This window comes from Scardinius erythrophthalmus (genome assembly GCF_964197995.2).
Source record: "Scardinius erythrophthalmus genome assembly, chromosome: 16".
NCBI lineage: Eukaryota > Metazoa > Chordata > Actinopteri > Cypriniformes > Leuciscidae > Scardinius > Scardinius erythrophthalmus.
In genome coordinates this window covers 8926269-8942788 of record NC_138236.1, presented here as the reverse complement: position 1 = coordinate 8942788, position 16520 = coordinate 8926269, and the positions used below count along the sequence as shown (strand labels likewise).

The 16520-nt window shown below is 37.0% G+C and overlaps 1 protein-coding gene across 4 annotated transcripts in view; it reads left to right on the top strand.

The window, feature by feature from the left end:
- The first annotated feature begins 3654 nt into the window (after positions 1–3654).
- Positions 3655–16520, top strand: part of nek11 (NIMA-related kinase 11) — a 65939-nt gene continuing 53073 nt past the window's right edge. Inside the window, exons 1-2 of one of the 4 annotated variants that reach the window (XM_081388246.1) lie at positions 3655–3758; positions 3835–4042. In XM_081388246.1, the coding sequence (XP_081244372.1) occupies positions 3864–4042 (179 nt within the window). In that variant the 5' untranslated portion in view covers positions 3655–3758; positions 3835–3863. Of the gene's footprint in view, positions 4043–16520 lie in introns of all 4 variants that reach the window. The other 3 variants (XM_081388244.1, XM_081388243.1, XM_081388245.1) reach the window with 3 other exon arrangements.

The window sequence follows — 16520 nt, the reverse complement described above, 5'->3', positions numbered from 1 at the left end:
ACATACTTTAAAGTAAATATATCTATCCCTTTGTCCTCAATAGATGTTGCTGGGTCTCCAACAGTTCTGATTATTGTCGTGTCTTTAATCTCACTTGGCTTCATTATTGCAGCTGTGATGCTCATAAGAAGGTAGGACTTTTTGTATTGTTTGTACTTGAACACACCAATGTATTATAACTCTTTCAGTCAGTCTGAATGAAACATTAACTGACCTTGCACAATTCAGAAAACAAAATGATTTTGAAAGTACATTTTGTGTGTCTGCCAGCAGGGCTTGACATTAACTTTTTTGCTCACTAGCCAATGTGGCTAGTGGTTTTCCAAAGTTACTAGCCACACAGCATTTTTACTAGCCACATTTTTGTTGTTGTGAAATTACCTGATAAAAGTTGACTATGGCGTGCTAAAATTTACTTGAACTAGATTTGCAACCCTTTTAAATGTAAAACCACTGTACACACCCAAATCAAGACTACATAAATATATAACAATACAGGTCATTATCATTAGCTCTGATAAGGTTGTGTGTAAAGCTCCTTTTTTAAAATAAAACCATGTATTATGTAGGCCTATTATATGTCGCCACATAGCTCCACACCGGCATACGACTAACTCCAGCAGGGCAGCTAGCTGTCTCTTCGTTTCTGTGTTGTCGGTCACTAGCGCGCAAGGCAACACTGTGTGCATGTAATACTCATTAGGGCTGTCAAAATTGCTCAAAAATGACGTTCGAATATTCCCTCTAAAAAAAACCCACACATTAGTGGGCAATAGGCTAAACACATAGCCAAGCCTATTGCCTATTCGAACTATTCGAACATCTGGTTGCGCATTTTGTCAATGACGCGCGCTTACGTCAATAACAGGACAAATTAATAGAAAGAGACATAACTACTTGTATAGGTAGTTTATTTAAGTTTAAACATATTTGACAACGTATTACCTACACACAAAAAAGTAAATCAACTTTCTCTCGCTCGCCCTCATCCTGCTGCGTTCACGCCGGACACGAATAGCGCGTCAGGCGCGAGTGATTTCAATGTAAAGACGCGTTTATGCGCGTCTGGAGGTCTTGCGGCGCGAATGAGGCGTCACGCTCTCTGCACATAACGGTTTAAAGGATAAACAACAATAAGCAAATGTTGAGTGCTGATCAAGAGTTTTGTGCAAGCAATTTAAGGTCGCGACTTAAAGGTCGCAGGCTTCATTCAGTGATTGAAACAAATATTATTAACATTAATTGAAGTTTCACAGTATATAGAACCTACATTGAACGCTCCGAGCGAGCTGTGCTGTGGTAAACATGGAACTTTTCCTTGACATGAAACGGTAAATAATCAAACCAGTGGAAGCCTGCAGTGCATGAAACTGCTGTATCTAACGTACCTTATTCATGCAATATCTATTCAGTCAGTACAGTAGCCTACACTTTAGTAATGTTTCTGTTTAATGTGTCAACGCTTCTTCCTGTTACCTGTCCCTGATCCCTCAGGCAGCGCGCCCACTCGCAAAGCAGACAGCCGCGCCTCTGCTACCGCGGGCGTTTTCCACATTCGAATATTCATTTTCACCTTCGAAATTCTTTTTTTTTTAAAGTATTCGAATTTAGAATATTCGTTGACAGCCCTAATACTCACGGGAGTTGTAGTGTCGTAGTGTCACACTTATTTCAGATGCCTTTTGAAAAGACTACAATTATTCAACCCGCCAAAGTGGCTAGTTGGAGTGACTGTGTTACCCGCCACGAGCAAAATCCACCCGCATTTGGCGGGTTGGCGGGTGTTAATGTCAAGCCCTGTCTGCCAGAGAGTTGTATGTTGGCGAGGGCGAGTGACTGAGGCTTGCGACACAAAGACTGCATATATATATTTATTTGTTAAAATAAAAAATTATTTTAAAATATTTTCTCAGAATCAAACCCTTTTCTGAAATCATCCAAGATCTTATATCAGCTAAATTATGCAATTTATAATGCATGTCTGTCACATTTACTTTTTAAAGGAAAGCAAAAACTTGCAGCAAACCAAAGGAGGAAGGAGAAAACCAGGTTTCTCAATACAGCACTCACCAAACAACTGTAACAATATTTGTAAAACCTAAACATCATGTATATATAATGTATTTTGTACATCTCCTGTAGGGAGTAAATATGCCATGCATAATAAGAACAAAAACAAGTGTTATCGTGTTTAGGATTGTGTTAAGTTATACAGTAAATCATAATTGTACAAGATGTACATACCCTGTTGAGATGACACCAACATGTTGTGTTTTGCATGCTGGTGTTTGCTCAATCAGCAAGCCTCCTTTGGTCAACCAGTTTCATCAGAAAAACCATTCTGGTTATGCTGAACTAAGCTGGTCTCAGGGCACTATCAAAAGATAACTGTTGTTGACATGTTCTGTGTCGTCTTCTGTAAGGCTAAAACAGAAACACCCACAGTCTCCACAAACCTGGAAGCCGAAGATGTGATGCAAGAATATGAAGTGCAATATGCATCTGTCAACATTCAACCTAAAAACCTGCTTCAAATGTGAGCATTCAAGAGACACATCACTGAAACATTTCTTCGTGCTGTACTTACATTTTGTAATCTGACCATTAGTTATGAAGATAATGCAACATGTTTAATCATATTTGACTGTCTTTCTTGAAGTAATATTGATAGTGAATATGAGTTTGTGACAATTTTACTGAAACGATTATCTTTATTTTGTAGGTCTGCCAACACAGCTCAGAATGATTCATCCATCTACAGCACAGTAGTGAATGGTTAACCTTAGATATAGTGGATATACCTCTCTCTCTCTCTCTCTCTCTCTCTCTCTCTCTCTCTCTCTCTCTCTCTCTCTCTCTCTCTCTCTCTCTCTCTCTCTCTCTCTCTCTCTCTCTCTCTCTCTCTCTCTCTCTCTCTCTCTCTCTCTCTCTCTCTCTCTCTCTCTCTCTGCCTCTCTCTGCCTCTCTCTGCCTCTCTCTGCCTCTCTGCCTCTCTCTGCATGTGTGTGTGTGTGTGTGGTCCTGTCATACATTGTGACTTGTGACCAAATGACCCTACAAGGAAAAAGCTATACCAGTATTTTTTTTTTACTTTGTGGGGACATTTTTGATCCCCATGAGGAAAACAGCTTATAAACCACACTAAATTATGTTTTTTGGAAAATGTACAAAAATGCAGAATGTTTTCTGTGAGGGCTGTTTAGGATTAGGGGATCGAATATACAGTTTGTACAGTATAAAATGAATTATGTCCATTAAATTAAGAAACATTCTGGAACAAAATGTAAATATAGAAATTGAAAGTGATAGTAGCTATAGGCTTCTCAAGAACATTCAACAGGTCCAAGTTTAATTTTTATAAACCTGTTTTGTACATATTTGACACTGTATGACAGGTTTGAATTGAAATGCTTGTTTTAATGGTAGTGAATTGAATTAAAATGCAACCATGCATTGCTGTAGACCAAATATTCATAATAAATATTTTGTGATGTTTTAATTTGTCTTTAATTAAATTATTATTTTAACTTTAGAAGCCTACATGATCCTGAAATTTGATGTCATAATGCACTAATTTACTGATCAAGTTCCACTGATATCCACAACCTGACTAGCACGTCAACATTATTTAGTTGACAGTCAACATTGCAGATCAGCGCCATCTAAAGGAGAAAAACTCCTCTGCACTGTTCCCATGACAGCGACTTAACACACAGGAAGTTCAGAGAAGTTGGTCAAACGAATTTCCGACCCTCAGGGTGAGGTTAGAAAAATCTATCATCAACTCTAAAAATCATTTTTATTTAAAATAGAGAGAACATCATCTCTTTGCAGTTTGGCTGCACTGGATTCATGACTGAAAAATGCCCAGATTTCGTGAGCGTCCAGGACAAACACACTGTCATCCTGCTTCCACACAAACATCTTCTGACCTGAGCAGCCTGATAGCGAACAGATACATCATTCAGCAGAGGCTCGGGAAGGGAAGCTTCGGCACTGTGTATCTTGTTAAAGACACAAAGGCAGTCGCAGCAGAGAGACTGTAAGTTAATACTATTGTTCAAAGCAATCACTTTAGCGAAGTTTGTACTATCTTCGGTTTATTTTGATTAAAATAAATATTCTTTTTTGTTCAATAAATATACTGTCATTAAAATATGTTCATTTTAACAATACAAAAACAAAATTATATAAAAAAAAATTCTGAAAGCATTGAATCCCATAATAATTTAATAAAGCTTTACAGTAGTATCAAATTATATGATTAATGTCATATTTTTAAATAAGATGGTTTCATTTTAAATATAGTGATTATCTCTAAGGTGGAAACCCAATTTAATATATGATATTTACCATCTGAATCTAACCATGTCATGACACGCTGCTGTGAGCAGGTAAGACATGCTGCTGCTATAGAATGCATGTATTACCCAAAGCAGATCCATACAGGTGGAGCTGGGGAAGGTGGAGGGTTTCTGAAAGCGCGCTGCACTGCTATAGTAATTGCTGACCAAGTATTTTAAAGGTTGTATCAGCGATTTCAGGCCCAAAAAGGACCAAACATAAATGATCACATTCATCTAATCTCCGTCGGTGATTGGTTGGAACACTATTTATTTTGGTTTTGAGTGGTTGGTGAAACCAACTGTTTTTGTGTGCAGATCTCAGAGCCTAGGCTGCCTACAGAGACGCGTTTTTTTTGACGGCCTGCTTATGGGGCGGGCAGCTAGCGGATCTTTAGGAAAGATTAGATGAATGTGATCATTTATGTTTGGGCCTGAAATCGCTGATGCAACCTTTAAGTTTTAGCAGCGAGCTCATTGGCTACTGATACAGCAGGAACCAGTCAGCTGTGCCCTATAGAGAATGGTGTCATTGCAAGCAGTTTGAGTTAAAGGGGGCGTATCATGAAAATCTGACTTTTTCCGTGTTAAAGTGCTATAATCTGGTCCCCGCTGCATCTACCAACCCAGAAAATGTGAAAAGTTACAACCCAGTAACTTTGTTTTGGTAAGCCTTTCTCTGCAAGCATGTCAAAAAATAAGCCGATCAGATTTCGCTGGAAGGGGATCTTATTATAATATTACCGCCCCTTAATCTGCACATTTCCACCCATGGCGCCCCCATTTGGTTTTCTCAAGTTACGCTATGGCAACAATTCGAGCAAAGCATGCAAACTGTTCTGTCGTTGCTGCACAGATGAGCACAGAACGCTATTTGACCAAAAATGTCACATTTATCTTAAAAATACCTCATGGAACTGTCAACTTGTGTAAAAGTTAAACATGATGGTACATGCAAGTCGATGAGATGAATCAATGTAACTCCACAACATGAAAAGGAGATGTTTTCATGTTGTGGATTTATAGGGCAAATTTGACAAGCTATAATAAATTATCTGGAGGGTATATTGAGCTGAAATTTCACAGACACATTCTGGGGACACCATGGATTTATGTTACATCTTGTGAAAAGGGGCAAAATATGTCACCTTTAAGGACCAATCATCCTGCACCATCTAGAGTTTCATGACATAACTTTGGATGACCACCTGTCTAAATATTGTCTATTCTTTTATATTTCCAAATGACTGAATGAATGAAAATGCAAATAGAAAATAAAGTGTTGATTTATCAAAACCATTGTGTATTTACAATATGGATTTCAATACATTGTTAAAAATTCTATAAAAAAGAAACACGATAATTGGCCTTAGTTGGCAACATGCCTAGTTCATAATAGGTTTTGAAGTTTTCTTTCCTGTTTGGCAAAAGGGAAGTTTTTCTCAGTTTTCTCTGCACTGATTTCGAAATTTCTACTGTATAGGCAGCCATGTTTTATCGGAATCCCATTTTGAAGTAAATATTACTACCCCTTTAATGCATGACGTTTACAGGGATTATTGAGGTTTGTCCTCCTACATACTTTGTATTAAATTATGTATATGTTTTTTGTGTTGGATTTAACGAGATCCAGATGCATCCTGTGCATGAGAGAAAATATGCATGTGCACTGAATTAATATTATTGAGATAATTACAAAAATGGCAATATTGAAATTGGTTTTCAAAATTCACTTCTCTTGTCCGGCCACCTGAGAGCAGCATTGGTCTTACTAACCAGTCATTATTGTTTTCCCTTGAGATAATTGAGGAATCCTTCATGTTACTACCAACACATCTATTATTCTTTATGATCATAAATGGTATAAGATTAAACTCTCTATTATGCTTTCATTAAAGAGCAAAATGTATCGTTTTAATACTCTCATGCTTGATCCAGTTTTCATTGTTAATAATGTAAATATTTATTTTTCTGCATAGGTGCATTTGTTAGAGAGAATAAATGGCCTGTCACTGGAATATTAGCTAAATTGCATCAAGCTTTTTTACATTCAAATCTGTTAAGAGTCCTGAGGGAAGCTTCGCTGGTATCATCTGAATGTGTTGTGAAATATGTTGTGAAGTTGATTTATTGCTTCTGTAGAGGCCCGCAGTCTTAAACAGGCAGGTTTGCTTTTGAAACAGAGATAAGAAAAGAAAAAAGGAAATTGTGAGTCATTATTTCAGGAGATCGTGGCAATATTACATCTTACCCGGATTCAGTTCGCAGTGAAGCTCCCACAGTAAATTAAAACCAACAGGTCTTAGTTTATGAGGACATTGCTCTCAGAACAGAACAAATGTTTGGCTGTGTCACTTCTATATTTATTACATGGCTCTTGATTCTGGTGCCAAAATATCTTTGTGTAACGAGCACTAGACTATTGATAATTTTCATAGGCAACTGATTTTCTACATACAGTAGTTTCATGTCTCTTTATAGACATCTGAGAATCACAATGACACTACCATTCAAAAGACGTCCCTTATGCTCAGCAAGGCTGCATTTATAGTAGTATAGTATAGTATACTATTATAGTATAGTATTTCTGTGACGGCAAAGCTGAATTTTCAGCGTCATTACTCCAGTTTTCAGTGTCACATGGTCCTTCAGAAATCGTTCAATATTGAAAAAAGTTGTTGCTTAATTTTTGTGGAGACTGTGGTGCATTTTTTCAGGATTCTTTGATGAATAGAAAGTTCAAAAGAACAGCATTTATTCAAAATAGATGTCTCTACTGTTATTTTTGATCAATGTAATATGACCTTGCTGAATGAGTAATTCAATTCTCTAAAAAAACTTTGAAAAATCTAACTAACCCCAAAAAAGACATGTAAAAGAATTGTGACCGTCACTCTTTTCCATGAAATTACAGTTCATGGCGATGCAAAAGCACCATAAAAATATCATAACTGTAGTTCAAGTCAGTCTTCTGAAGTCATATGGTAGTTTTTTGTGAGGAACAGACTGAAATTCAATTTGGAGCTGTATATGGGCCATTTCAGCAACTGCCATTAAGATGAATGGGATTGCTAAGAGATACAGTAGTTTCATCCGTTTAGACCTTGAACTGCAGAGCCCTGTCCCGTTCACCCCTTTTGCTCACCACATTTATTTAGCCATTTAGACCAACCGATAACATATTATCCTTCACATATTGATTTCTACAGTTTTTGGTCTGTGAGTATAATTAGATTCATAAACAGAACACAAACCATTTGGAGAAGAGCAAGTTGTCTGTCCATTTGATGCTTTTCATGAAAGTTTTCATGAATTCAGAATCGTATTTTTTTAATGGAACATTGCAGTGTTTATTATAAATGATTAATCAATGCACGACATGAATTTTTTTTATTCATGTGCCCTAATAACTTCCTCTCACCCTACATTTTTTCTTGTTAGAGAAGCTGTTTCTCAGATATACGTCAGAATAAGCATGAAAAGACTATTGCAACTTTTGTTTCATGCTGACTTTAACTGTTCTCTCTGTCTATCACACTTGATGACATAGCCTCTCTGTGAAACCCATATCAGACGAGGAGATGGAACTGGAAGCTAGAGAGATGCTGGTGGAAGCGAAGGCCAATTAGGAAGAGCTCCACACTTTAGCTGCCCACGGGCGCGTGCATGGCGTCATGCTACGGGTTACTGTTCCTTTAACCCTGAGCTTTCTGCTTGTTAGTCCATCGCAGCTGTTCGCCAGCTTCTGACCTGTCACATGCAGAGTGCTGGCACCAAACCTGAATGCCCATCTTCAGGAGACCACCACACCTCCTGTCCATTTCTCCACTTATGCACCAGTTGTCCTTCCTTAGTCTTTTCTCAGCCTTAAAAAAAATCCTGCTGTGTGTGTGTTTTGTTGTTACTGCCTCAGTGGCTCTTACAGTGCTATGAACTCCTTTGTTTCTTTGTGAGAGCCAAATGTCAGTGCTGGGCGCTGTGAGCTGAGACTGCCGTACCCCTCTCCTCCAGCTGGCTTCTCACTGGGCTTTATTAGCCCAGATAAATTACTTCCTATTCTGGATTTGCCCCAAAAGTTGGGCTCACATCCTGTGGGTCCCTTGTCAAAAGCCTTCAGCATTTGCTTAAGTGGTCTATTTGTAGTCTTCCTGGAATTTTATAGGCACACAAATTTCATGATTTCATTCAATTTCGATTTACAAGCTTGTGATTCTATTTGATTTTGAATAGATTCAATTCAATTCAATATTGATTAATTAATTAATCAGTATTACAAATTTCCTTAAGAAAAAAAAAATCTCAACTTATGATGTAAACCAGTGGTTCCCAACCTTTTTTTGTCTGAGACCCCCTTTTTCCCAAGAAAATATTTTAGGGCCCCCCTTCACAAGTTCACATTTAATGATATTATCGCTCTTGTAAACTTGCAGCAAGGATGACAGAATATGTTGTTTTCAAGCAAACGGTATGTTTACTACAACCAGATATGTTTATGAACAAATAATAGCCTATAATATTGAAAATACAATAACAAAAACATCAGTAGGCCCTTTGTAATTTAAAAACGTAAGCCTAGGAGTAGCCTATAAAGTGGCCCTATTTGAAATGCAATAACAAAAATATTCAGGTAGGTGTAGGTAAAAAAAAAAAAAAAAAATATATATATATATATATAGGCTATTACTAAATGACTGCTGTCTGGGACCTCAATACTTGCATGTTATTTGTGAGGCTTTATTTTTGACGCTTTTGGCGCTATAACGAGTGATAATAAACATGCGTTTATTAACAGAATAATGCGTCTTTCGGAAGAACATTGTAGCCGGAACTACTTCTCTCTGTGTACGTCTATGACGGGTCACGCAGGTACTAGGCTACTCCGCAGCTGCAGCGATCCGAACCAGTGTGAAATAGTCCCAATGTAAACACTTATCATAGGTGTACCATAGTGGTTTAGGATAAGACAAAAACACGGATTGGAAAATGGATTCATGATGAACTCGCTCATTATATACATTTTGTAAATTTTGAACAGAAAAAAGTTAAGGACTTTTATTTAATGCTCATTGCTCAAAACTATTCAAAATATGACGCGACCCCCCACAGAGCTCGCTGAGGCCCCCTTGTGGGCCGCGACCCCCCTGTTGGGAACCACTGATGTAAACTGTACAGGGAACCCCAGTTGGTACAACAAAAATGAACTGATTTGTAGGCTACTTACACATAAGGAAGTTTTTATTATAATAAAATTATAATAAATACATTTTTAATGACATAATTATGTTTCTACTTAAATAGTGGCTGTCATAAAAACATAATGGATTTATTCAAACTTACATTAAATATTGAAGAACAGATTAAGTTAAAATAACATGTCTAGAGTTCATTTTTTCTAGCTGACTAACGAGTTTTTGGTCATTGAATAGTTTTTCTGAGGTAAATGTGACATTGTTTATTGAAGTCTTTCGACAGTTGAAACACCGATTGAGCGATTACATGAAACATAAGGATTTCATTAAGATGTACTGTATCTTTCAACATACCTTTAGATGTTCATTGATGCTTATTTCGTGCTGCAAATCGTAATGAAGCGGAAGAGATGATCGGTTCAAGTGCTCTCCATGCTGCCGCTTTGCTTGATCTGTCACACCACACTAAAGAGTGGCAAAACGGTATTTATGGAGCCATTTTAAAAAAAGTGTGACCTTTTTACACAAACTACATCTTTATTAACAAAATGAATGTGAGCAGAGAAGAGCTGCCTGTCATCTGCTCTGGTGTTCATTAATGGTCTCACAAATGTGCCAAAAGTACCACTGTGGGCGCAAGGGTGTGTTGTATTCTATAAATCCATATACTTATGGAACAAAGAAGATTATTATATAGCAGGTGTGTTATTTAAACACCTTGTCCTGGTTGAGGGATCACAATTCATATTATAAGGAATAATTCATTCACATAATTAATCTTCATCAGTGTTATTGTAGTATTATTCCTTATAGTATTTCTTAATATTTTTAATTATCTTTTTAAATACATTTTCAGGTTTGAATTTTAGTTAAAGTTTTAACTTATTTTAATATTTCTATATATCTTTATTTATATATATATATATATATATATATATATATATTTTTCAGATTTAGTTTTAGTAATATTCAAGCTTTAAAAAGAACACAAAAGAACCAGTGGTAATACAAAACATTTGAGTAAAGCATCATTAGCAAACTGTTGTCGCGAGTTCTGTTGTTACCAACATAGTTCGATGATTTGGTGTTTCCAGAAAAAAATAGTTTCAACTAACATTCGTAAACAGCATCGCAAACTAACGTGGTTGGAACAATCTCTGGATGTGGTTAGAAGCATAGTTTCTTGTTAAATGACATGTGGACTTGGACACAATAAGTTAACATTCAGTACATTCTACTGTATACCGTTTTTGAAGAGTGCACATGTGCCTAAAATGCGCAAGGGAACTCCAGAGTATGATGTATGAGGGAATCAAACATCAAATAAAGATAAATTACATGTAAGAGAGAAGTAGTCATTAGGTGGCTTGTTCGTTACAGCAGCATCTCAGAGATCTCGAATAGATTAATTAGCCGAAGGAAACGCACCCTTGATCAGTGAACCATTCATTGAAAAGGCTTTAGGTATGGATGAATCAATTAATGGAAAAGATCGGACTCAAACGAATCACTCATGAACTCTTTTGAGTGTTTGTGATGACAGAAGTGGTTCAATTTGAAATTAGATCAGATTTTGAATGGTGGAAACAAAATGTTTTTTTTACAGTCGTTTGTGACTGCTGATTTTATCTCTTGACCTCTTGACCCCTGTTGAGTATTTCCATTTTTAAATGTGCAGTAGGTGTCTCTTTATCACAATGTGGCAGGCATTTAAAACAAAACATTGGTGACTAGCAGATCTGGATCATTCTGAATATCATTATATTCTCCTCTCAGAGGCCAGAGGCAGCTAATCTCACTCAAGGAGGGGAGCGTTTCTCTCCATTTGGCCCTGCGAGCCCACTTTCAGCTTGTCCTCTGTGGATTTGCCTGTCAGACAAGATTCCCTGGAGACTCCTAGCAGCAGTGCTTATTTCTGCTCACCTCATGATCCAGCTCTCAGCTATGCAACCTTCCACTTGGGTCCAGGCCCACCAGAAATCTCCAAATTTGTTTTCAAGTGCCCAGGCTCTCGTATAGACTGGTCTCTCTCTCTCTCTCTCTCTCTCTCTCTCTCTCTCTCTCTCTCTCTCTCTCTCTCTCTCTCTCTCTCTCTCTCTCTCTCTCTCTCTCTCTCTCTCTCTCTCTCTCTCTCTCTCTCTCTCTCTCTCTCTCTCTCTCTCTCTCTCTCTCTCTCTCTCTCTCTCTCTCTCTCATTCCTCTCTCTCTCAGGCACTCTATCCTTTCCTTGCACACCACTGCATGACAGATTTGGGGCTTTCTTGGTTGATGCTGCTACATCCGTTTGCTGACCTGGTTTGTGTGTCATGGGGATTTTCTCTCCATTTATTTTTTACTTTACACATCATGGTAACAGTACCTTTTAAGGTTATCCGGCCTTAACAACACCTCAAAAAGTAAAATATTTTGCCACATTTATAGAGAGAGTGTTGCTCAGTTACTATGGTTGATGATAAACATTATCCTTTGATATTGTAGCCAGGCATTTTCTAAAATTGATGTAATGGTGTATGGTGTAATTATTTACTGCAAAACCTCATAGATAGGTTGACAGTTCAATTTTGGCCAAGGCTTTGGTTATATTCAATCAAAGGATATAGATTGCAAAAATGAGCAGGAGTCGGTCAACATTTACTCTATACTCATACCTGCTTCCTCTGATCTCGAGGCTGAAATAAAATATGGAACCATACAGGTTAAAATTGCAAAGGATTGCTGTTGGTTATTTGCTCAGCTTTCCTATATCCTTAAAATAGATCTCAAATTACCTCTACGCCTCCAGAGAGAGACTAAGAAATGGGACATGAACGCGTGTTCAATTATTCACAATCACCACAGGAAATTTCAGCGATTGATGTTTTTTATCGATGGTACAGTATCCCATTTTCAATCTGAAGAGATCTAGCTAAGCTTTTCTTTACGTTGTGAAACAATATGGTAAGGTTGAAATTTAAATCACCCAATAAGGCTAAATTAAATTGATTTCTTATTGCGCTAAGAAATAATATAGTCACTCTGTAGAGGAGAGTGGGGCACAACCAAACACATTTTGGTTTTGGCTCAATTATTAAAAAAATAATTAAGTTAGATCAATCTTTCTTACTTTTACACAAGCAACATAAACATCTCTGCTACAAATGAACACTTAAACACTTTTCGTACAGTTGCACTGAATATATGAAAGAGCTGCACAGTTTTGCAATAAATAAATAAAATTACAATAAAATATTGTAATTGTAATTTAATTATATTTGTGTGTGGCAGTTGCATACAAATTATTATTAATAATAATAATAATAATAACAGTAATAATAATAAAAACGAGCTTAAATAAAAATTTAAAGGGTTTATTAAATGAAAACAAGTGGCAAGTGGTCAATGCATAGTAAACAAATGTGAAAAAAAATCATACTTTGATATTTAAATTCCAACATTGTGAAAGTCCAACAAAGTTAAATGTGGCAAAATAAATATATAAATAAATACTCAAACCTGAAAAATTGTGTGGCTCCCTGTTTTCATTTCATTATTGTTGTACACTTGGAGGCTTAGTTGTAACACTGTGCTACTACTAACCCCGCTGGGTAAAAAAATACTTTAAGCCTATAGCTAACAGTTGCTAGGAGTTGCTGATATGTTTCAAAATGGTGCTATGTTTTAGCCAACAAGACAGTGATTAAGGTAATATAAAGTTAGATTTGGTGACGTACACTCCCAACTCAGAAACCGAAAACATTATGATGAGAAAATTTACTTGCATGGTGTCAAAACACTCTTTGTCCAGTATCTTCACAGAATCTTATCAAAACTTTCCACAAATTCGCGGGAGACCGTCTTCTGGCAGCGAGAGAAAACGAGCGGAAACACAACCTGCTTGACCCTGACTAACTATGTAAAAGGTCCGTGTTACATTTAACCCCACGTTAGGTTGTGCCTCGCGCTCCCCTATCACATTTTTCATACTTATATCTCCCTATTAGAGAGAACAGACGCACTTTTCTTTATTTATCTTCAGAGATAAACGTAATAATAAGATTGTGAAGCAGTAGCCTATATTATATATATATATATATATTTTTTTTTTTTTCCCATCTCAAAGGAATTCAAATGACCCATATCTGTCATTGACACATTTTTAAACTAGAAACTGTAATAAATTATGGAAGGGGTTCAATACTGTATTACAGTCTTGGTAAGAACAAATAATATAAGCACATATCTGCTTTGACATGAAGGAATGTCTATCTGTCATTATTTAACAGACTAGATAATATTGATACATGTTTACAATTACAGGATGAGAGTCTGAGACTGAATGAATTTTCATGTATTATTCATGTACATTAGCAAAAGTGCTGAGATTGCCTCATGCTAAATGTTCATAAAAAGGTTACTTTATTAAGCACATTTATTAAGTGCCATCTTACCGCAAGAACATAAAATCCCTGACATGTTTTCATCCCATAAACTGTAGGTTGATGTTGATGATCAATTGTGAATAGTCTAGTTTATGCATTAATTGACTGGATACTTTAAATGAAATGGATAAACACAAACATATCTTAGGTGATGTGACAGCTTTATGGATGATAATATTGTTGTTTTGATCTCTTGTCATTATTTAGGGTAGAGGCTTCTAATGTGAATCCATAATGCAGGGTGTTTAGTTGAAGTTAGTCTTTCTACAACATCCGCTCAATGGTTCATTAGATTGCTCTTGTGACATAATGCATTATAAAGGTATGTTAGCTCTAATGATACATGAGAGGACGTGGCCAAGACGAAATTAGATTTTCGAAATTAGACTGACCTGTCAAAGTCAGTGTAATGATTCTCTGTGTGTCTCTTTATTAAAGTGAGTCCTGCTAATGTGAGCTTCAGAATGGTGTGATAGTGTTTGTGCCATTAAAATCATTTTTTGTTATTTGAGTTTTTATGTTAATGGTGGTAAAGACTTGTGGTTAAAATGTAATTTATAATAACGTTCATAATTTATTATCTTTCCTTCGTAGAACACAAAGCTTCTGCTCTCCTTGGCAAGTTGGTGATCAGGTGTGAAAAAAGATGAGATGGGAGGAAAATTATATTCCAGTGCTTTTGCATTTGCTCGCAAAACTTTTGTTAGTGAACGCAAAACTGATAATGGAAATAATATTAGGAAAGGGAGGATTTTTTTGCACATTTTTTTTCTTTTCTTTTTTTTTTGCAAGCGAATGCAAATTTTCCTCTGTGGAAAGCAAACGTTTTTCGGGGGAGCAAAAAAACACTGAAATATAATTTTTATCACCATATTCTCTTAGAGGCTCCATAGCGAGTTCACAGAATCTTCCTGAATGTTTCGTTCATGAAATCAGACTGAATCTGTTTCAGCTCTCTGACTCATGATCCAATATATAACGGCAATTAATAGCTGTCGTTTTGTCACACAGCTGTCCAGTGGCCTCAGAAGACTTAAGCTATGGTCACATTTACCACTGTGGAATTTCAAGAGGAATCCGTGCGATCCGGAGCGGAACATTTCCCCACTCTGATTTGGCTCATGTTCAAGTTGGTCACACGAATTTGCCGTGTTCACCAACAGAAAGCTGCTCGGTTTGAAAGTGACTTCTGTGTGAGATGTGCTTCATGCATCACTACACTATTCACAGTGAACAATTCTTTTGCCTGTGAATTCGCAATTTTGGTCATGTGACGCCACCTAAATAGCACACTAGTCACATAGAGGACTTTTGTTTTGGAGCTTAAAAGCTCCAGTGCCCATTCCTTATTATTGTATTCAAAAATATGACCTGCAGAAAATGACTCAAGACATATGGGCTTGGAACGCCCTGAGCCGCCAGCGATGAAAGAATTTGAATGACTCCATTAAGGAGTTGCTTTCTGCATCTTTAAAAACACATTAGCTATTAGGCCCGTGTCTCAGCTTCCGGGAAAACGTGAAGAATGAGAGCAATCCATGACCAGCATTGCTGTGCTAAAGTGCACTTTACCTGTTCCCTTTGCTGTAATGATTTTCAAGTAGAAAGAGGAAAGAACAGAATGTTGAAGTAGAGAGAGGTAAATGAGAGTTCTCCTTCAACGAGCCGAGATCCAATTTGCAACAAAACCAGGAGGCAGATGCAGTGCGTTCATCTCTGTTGGTGGTATTTGATTAACTCCCTTAAGGTCTGAAAATAAGGTCACTAAAATATGATATTTAAATCTCTGCTTTGTGTTAAATGCTCATTTGCATTTTTCTTCTTGCTAAAAGCCGATGGGATTAAATTAGCCGCTCTGAGCATTCCTTATTTGTCCCTTCAACTTGAATTATGAAGTGCATAAAGTTTGATCTGCAGATGTGACGATCATATTTTGCTGCCGACTGGAGGAACAATTATTCTCCACAGAGTTCCTCTCCATTTATCATATAGATCATTCTTAGTTTTTAAAAACGGCTAATGATCACAAGTTCCGCATTATTCAAGACCATTCGTTTTTAGAATTTAATAATGGCATGATAATTTATGCTTATCGTTTTCATTCAGATGTCTTGCCTTGAGTGTCTTTCATCTGAAATGCATCAGAAGATGGCTGATTTTTTTCTCCCTTCTCGTTTCAAAAGGTCACATAGGCCAAGGCAACTTTCTGTCAATGGATGTGTCTCTCCCTTCATTTTATCACTAAAAGCAGAATAATTACAATGACCCTTCATAATTTGTGCGCTAATGACAGACTAAATTTTAAAGTGTGGCCCTGGCTTCCCGATCCCTTCAAGCTTGAAAAGGTCAGGGAAAACAATCTGTTCTTCCCTAAATGACTTTTTTGGGGCCAGGCTACAGCTGGTAATTGAGGAACGTGACGCTTATATAAATACAGTGCAACTCAGCATTGGTGGCAGGTTCCAGACAGTAGGAAATTTAAGAGAGGCTGTGCAAAATTAAAGGCTGAACAAGCAATGAGATGAGCAGTTTGATTTTGAGGGCTCTTGAGAGCATATCCCACAGCCTAT